General features: G+C 51.4%; 3 protein-coding genes across 3 annotated transcripts in view; 1 reads left to right on the plus strand and 2 right to left on the minus strand.

Moving 5' to 3' along the window:
- Window positions 1-900: 900 nt before the first annotated feature.
- On the minus strand, window positions 901-2678 carry LOC147221182 (uncharacterized). The gene is made up of 3 exons (XM_086169363.1): window positions 1924-2678; window positions 1527-1658; window positions 901-1332 (listed from the first exon to the last, which is right to left on the minus strand). Exons 1-3 carry the CDS (start codon window positions 1969-1971, stop codon window positions 1192-1194), a joined length of 321 nt encoding a protein of 106 aa, XP_086025489.1. The 5' UTR covers window positions 1972-2678; the 3' UTR covers window positions 901-1191.
- A 134-nt stretch (window positions 2679-2812) lies between these two features.
- Window positions 2813-3547, minus strand: sdhaf1 (succinate dehydrogenase complex assembly factor 1). The gene has a single exon (XM_086169366.1). The coding sequence runs from the start codon at window positions 3545-3547 to the stop codon at window positions 3293-3295; it is 255 nt and encodes an 84-aa protein (XP_086025492.1). The 3' UTR covers window positions 2813-3292.
- A 1095-nt stretch (window positions 3548-4642) lies between these two features.
- The window catches only part of nudt18 (nudix (nucleoside diphosphate linked moiety X)-type motif 18), a 3161-nt gene continuing 1803 nt past the window's right edge, over window positions 4643-6000 (plus strand). Inside the window, exons 1-2 of the mRNA XM_086169362.1 lie at window positions 4643-4738; window positions 5350-5582. Of these exons, the coding sequence (XP_086025488.1) occupies window positions 4693-4738; window positions 5350-5582 (279 nt within the window). The 5' untranslated portion in view covers window positions 4643-4692. The remainder of the gene's footprint in view (window positions 4739-5349; window positions 5583-6000) is intronic.

Below are 6000 nucleotides of genomic sequence, written 5' to 3' on the forward strand. Positions count from 1 at the left end.
AAGGAGAAGTTCTGGAATGAGTTAGATGAAGTGATGCAGAATATTCCCAGAAATGAGAGAGTGGTCATTGGTGCAGACTTCAATGGGCATGTTGGTGAAGGCAATAGAGGGGATGAAGAAGTGATGGGCAGATTTGGTATCCAGGATAGGAATGCAGAGGGACAGATGGTGGTAGATTTTGCGAGAAGGATGGAAATGGCTGTAGTGAACACTATATCCCATAAAAGACAGTAACTTATAAGAGCGGAGGTAGGAGCACGCAGGTAGACTACATCTTGTATAGACGAGGTAACCTGAAAGAGATCAGTGACTGCAAAGTAGTTGTAGGTGAGAGTGTAGCCAGACAGCATAGGATGCTGGTTTGTAGGATGACTCTGGTGACAAGGAAGATGAAGAGGACAAAGGCAGTCCATCAGAGGAACAGCACATGTTAGATGTTTTGGCAAGAAGGTCAGAGAAGCCAGACTAAGATGGTCGGGTCATTTACAGACGAGGAAGAGTGAATATATTGGTAGACGGATGCTGGAATTGGAGGTCTGGAGGAAGACCAAAGAGAAGATTTATGGACGTCATGAGAGAGGATATGAAGGTAGTTGGTGTGAGAGAGGAGGATCCAGAGAATAGGGTTAGATGGAGAAGGATGATTCGAGCCCTGAAGGGAAAAGCCTCAAGGAGAAAAAGATTCAATTGGTGCCAGAAGTAATGGGAGGACTGACTTTCAGCCTTTCAAACCCCAGGTGAACCCCTTCCAGGTGTGATGGATGGATGGGAGGGAAAGAAAGGAGAATCTGCTTGAAATGTCAGACAGACACAAATTCAATTGCTGGTGTGAACGCAACTGCTAGAGGAGTGATCTCCTACTCAGGATAGGGGATCATTCAAGGAGCACATAACGCAACATCCTTCTTAAATCCTCCTTTATTAGCTACTGAAGGGCAAAAATACATGTTTTATGATATAACATCATAAACCAGTAAATTCCAAATACGTTGTGATTCCTTTCAGTTTTCTTTTACATTTGTTTCATATATTCATCGATCGACGTTCACCATCAATGACTCCTTTAATTGTAAAACAAGATAAGATAAAAAGGCACAACATCATTGACAAATTATATAGTATTGGCAACACATGATGACATGCTACTTTCTAATGGGAGCTATATGATGTTCCCAGAGGGTGCATGGTGAATTAGAAAAGGGGTGCGGTGTCGAGGGCTTTGACCCGGGCTGCAAAGAGCAGGACCTGCTTCTCCACCTCGGCGTTGAGGACGGTCTGGGAGGCCTTCGGGTTCTGACGCACAAACTCAGCGATGCTCAGGATGCACTCCCTCTGATGAAGCACACACACACACTGAATGAGCAGGACAGAACCTGACCTTCATCAGAACAACCGTCATTTACCGCAGGGGTCGCACACATGCAAATTTGGACTTTCATAGAAGTCTCAGCGGTTGCAGGCCCCGCAGGCCCCGCAGGCCCCGCAGGCCCCGCAGGCCCCGCAGGCCCCGCAGGCAGGACAGATACCTTGCAGGCGTCCAGCCGCCTCTGGCCGCTCAGACGCTCCAGAAGCTCTCCGGCCACCTGAACGCCGGTCAGCGCCGCCAGGAGCCGCCGGTGCTCGTCGCTCTGGGAGCTCAGCCACTGCAGCAGCGCCACCTGCGGGACGGAGGACGGAACAGCAGGCCATCAACACGGATGTGACGTCAAACGTCAACGCGACGGCAGGTTTTCAGCTTTGGCCGGTTTTCTCCTGCGGACTGCCAATCGAGACCGGCGTGTTTTGACGTCGGCGCGCTACTGTTAGCTCTGGGACGCTAAACGGTCTTCCGGTGCGGCTCGCGGTTCCGCCGACCTCAATAGATTGATAGCGGGTCCACCGGAAGTGCCCGCGGCGCCGTTTCCGGTTAGCAGTGAGGCTGACCTCCCGGAGCAGCTTCTCGTTGCTCATCCCCGCCCCTGAACCGGACATGGCGAAGAAAGGGCAAGTGGGCCGGGAACCCCGAGAAACAGCGGTCGGAAGCAGCAAAGCCGTGGCGTTTGTGAAGATCCGAGAGTCCGAAGCTACCACCCGAGCCTCCGTCCACCGAGAGCAGAGGAAGGGTTCCTCTTCCGTGTTTACTTCCTCCGACTTCTTCGGTGGTGCGGCTTCGCTGCTCTCTGTCGCCCCCTGGCGGCCGCGGCAGGAACGGCGGCTGTTCCTGACCGTCGCTTCTCCTCCAGATGTTACTCAGAAGAACCTCATGGTTCGATCCGCGCTGGGACTGTGCACGCAAATACTTCCACAATTCATTCGTACCATCACAGACTGTCCAAGTGTTGCTGTGAAATCTGATAACATTTTGCATAATTTGCATCCTTTCTAACAAAGTGTAAATGACTTCATGTCAAATTTGGGTCTTAGAAGCTCCGTGTGACAGTTGGTGCTTTATTAGTGGAAACTTTGCTTGAAGATGTGACGGCAGCAGCCGGAGCCCACGTGCTATCTGATGGACGTTGGAGGGTTCCTGTGTGGCAGGAGGCTCTGCTGCTGTTCAGGTGTGAGGGTGAGGTTCACATTTGAAGACCAGAAGGATCCAGACTGTATCACCTGCTCACCGCCAGGTGCTGACCAGGTAGTCCTCTGAGCGCGTCCAACAGCCGAGGAGCGTCCTGACTTTATTTTCTTGTTTGCTGGGTCGATGTAACGCTGACGCGTCTGCTCGGTGTTCATGTAGGAACAAAGATCTCAGGAGGCAACAATGAAGGCCGTGCACTGAAGACCATTTCTGTCCGCAGGGCTGTGGAGACAAAGCTTCATGCGGAAACACGAGTCAGGTTACAGCTTCATTCATTTAATACAGTTGAGTTCTCACAGGGACGGCTGTCAATCACAGGCCCGACTCTCTCATTCACACCCACGGACAATTTAGTCTTCGATGAACCTCCTGAACCAGATCTCGGTGAGAACTCAGAGTCCACCACAGGGTCAGAACCCGCGGAGGCAGCAGGTCCGTCCTCTGGACCCCACGCTGTCCAAACCTGCCGTCCGTGCGTCCAGAGATGGAAATCCAGAAGAGTGACGGTGAAGGAGGTCTGGAGATACACATCTCAAGAGAAGCAGCAGAGAAGTATGACGTGTCCAGGAAACACAGAGAAGAACCTCAGTCGGTTAACAAAAGTCTAGGTCGGACTGGGTGACCTTGGACCACTCAGTCCTTCTGCTCCGCTGACACTGGCTTCTGCTTCCTGGAGGCACAGAGTGACAGACGGGGTCAGTCTGTCTCTGAGGGTCAGGGGTCAGGGGTCAGGGGTCAGGGGTCAGGGGCGTCACGGGGTTTGGAGAAGGAGCCCAGCTGCTTGGTGTTGGCGTCCCTCAGCTGATCCAGCTGCCTCTGACCCCGCCGGTACAGATACTCGATGTGCATCACGTCCGTCTTCTTGATGGCGGCGTGTTCGCGGAACTCGTCCCGGATCCGCGGGATGAAACCCGGCTTGTCGCGTCCGGCCCGCAGGAAGTCCCGGTACAGAGCCAGGACCTGCTTCTGCAGCTTGCTGTGCCTCGACATGGCCGACGCCACGGCCTGGTGCACACACCGCTTCCTGTTGGCACGGTGTCTGAGCAACCCTCGCTGAGGGCAGCTGACCTGAGGAGCCTGAGGAGAGAATCACACACACACACACACACACACACATTACATTTGGCAGATGCTTTTATCCAAGGCGACTTACAATAGAGGACATAGGGACTGCAAATACACTTGCAAATACACAATGCACAGGAAATATACAGAACAGTAAGCTTGGGTTAGTGAGTTGGTTTTTTTTTTGACAAAGACATACACAAACTTACACACACACACCCACTGCATAGCCTAACTTGCTGCCCAACCTGATCTGGGGCATCAGCGCAGTAAAAAGTCCTGAAAGAGAACAGTTTTTACCTGTTTCTTGAAGGTTGAGAGAGATGATGCTAGTCTTGTTGCTTCTGCACACAGCAGAAGCAGTCAGAACACACATCATGGAGGTGAACGGAACCTCCAAAGTGCAGTGTGTGTGCTTCCTGCAGGTTTCCTCCATGCTGTGGTTCTACTGAGGCGTTTGTCTTCATCTTCTTTCATTCATTCATTCATTCATTCATTATCAATGAATGTGTGACCGCTGGTAAACTGACTTTCAGACAAACATCTGAGTTCAATCTTACCTTACACTGAAAGCCTAACACACACACACACACAGTTTGCATGTCATCGAATCGAAGCAAAGGTGAAAGTGATCCCCACCTCGTCTCGGGTCAGAGTGACGGTGCGTTCAAAGACCACGCGTGGATCAGGAAGCTCCCGGTTCGGGCGGCTCGGAGGCACCCGGGGAAGGCGGTGGGCTCCCGGCTAGCAGCGACGGGCAGCAGCGCAGCTTCTGCGACCTCTGCTGCGGATTACAACACCAGCCTGCAGCCGGAGGACTACAAACACGTGACTTCCGGTAGACACAGGAAGTGAAATAATAATCGAAGCAACGTGTACAACGAGGAGTGAAAATGGTGAACACATGCGGATTGAGCTGTTCACCTATGTATTCGGGTTGTTGTCTCGATGTTTATTCGCGTATTTTGTGGGTTTATCCGCTGTAAAGACGTCGCTGTTCGCCGCAATCTTTATTTTGAAAATCCCGAACCGGAAACCATCCGTACTTCCGCTCGGCTCCGAGGCGTCAGATGTCCGACCCGAGCGGCCCCGGCGGGACCCCGCGGCCCCAAACAGGTCCGTACACCGGGACCGGACCCCGCCCCGGCGGTGGAGCCAGAGTTACTGGCCCATTAAATAGAAATAAAATACATTTATGAGCTGCTCTTGTTAGCATTAGCTTCCGTACGCTGTTAGCCGCCGCTAGCTTAGCTGGTCCTCCCTGCAGGCGTAAACCTCGATCAACAAAGAGGGGAATTTAAATGACTGAAAACAGATGCATGTTTTAAAGTGATATTAAAGACATTAAAACTGAGTTAAACTGGAAAACCCCTGACAAACAGAGCAGGGTTTCTCACGAAACGACGGAGAATAACTTGATTGTAGGTTTATTGACGGTGTGATTATTTATCACACCGTTATTCGTGATTGGCTGAACACTAAATACATCACTTTTTTCTTAAATGGCTTATTAAAAGGTCCAAACTACTCAGCCAAACAGACTCCTGCTGCAAACCACATAGCGATGTTGTAAGTTGCACCGTAACCACAGGCTGCATAACGTGGTGGATAAAGTGTTTTTGGTGGTTCGTGAGTTTGTTGAACATAAAGCTTCAGACCATCCCATGTGATTCCAGAACACTAACTAATGCACCAACTAAGTTCCAGCCCGCCATGTTTACCTGCAGCGGCAGCGTCCTCCGGCGAGGGCCGGCGCCACACTGCCGTGGAGGGGCCGGCGGGGGCGGAGGGGCCGGCGGAGGCGGAAGGCCGGCGGCGGGCGGAGGAGCAGGTGGAGCTGCTGCTGGACGGCCAGGGGTCAGAGGTCATCGGCTGCGACGTGGGTCTGGAGCTGAGCAAGCCGGCTATGCTGAGGAAGACGGTTACTTACATTGTCGCTGCTGTCATCTTCAATGACAAGGTGGAGAAGACACAAAGACTCACACACACACACACACACACACACACACACACACATGGCGGGACAGATGGTGAATATTGATATGTTCATCAGTGTGAAGGTTTGAAAACTGAGATGCTTTGAAAGGATTGGCAGATTGATAACTGATTCATAGGATGGAAGGGGAAGATGAGAATAAAATGGTAATAAATCATTCAGTGAGTCTGTTAGACCTGCAGAACCTCTAGGATGGATGAGGTGAGGAACATCTTCAAGGAGAGTAACCCAGACATCATAAGATCTGAGCACTCACCTGCACCTGGAGGTCTGACAGCATTCACAGATGTCATTTTCTCACCTTCACAAGACATAAGTTGAACGAAGAAGATATTAGAAGGAGGAGTATCGTTGTCCTTGTTGTAAACAAAGCAAAAATTAG

This window comes from Fistularia commersonii, chromosome 22 (assembly GCF_037954325.1).
Source record: "Fistularia commersonii isolate RoL2024-O1a breed Wild chromosome 22, RoL_Fcom_v1.0, whole genome shotgun sequence".
In the NCBI taxonomy this organism is placed as follows: domain Eukaryota; kingdom Metazoa; phylum Chordata; class Actinopteri; order Syngnathiformes; family Fistulariidae; genus Fistularia; species Fistularia commersonii.

Bases quoted from the DNA above. Each gene is read 5' to 3' on its own strand.
- LOC147221182 (XM_086169363.1), bottom strand. From the start codon at position 1,971: ATGTCCGGTTCAGGGGCGGGGATGAGCAACGAGAAGCTGCTCCGGGAG. The intron at 1,659-1,923 runs GTCAGCCTCACT...TCCGTCCCGCAG, and splicing joins ACGAGAAGCTGCTCCGGGAG to GTGGCGCTGCTGCAGTGGCT. The intron at 1,333-1,526 runs GTATCTGTCCTG...GTGCTTCATCAG, and splicing joins GGCGGCTGGACGCCTGCAAG to AGGGAGTGCATCCTGAGCAT.
- sdhaf1 (XM_086169366.1), bottom strand. From the start codon at position 3,547: ATGTCGAGGCACAGCAAGCTGCAGAAGCAGGTCCTGGCTCTGTACCGG.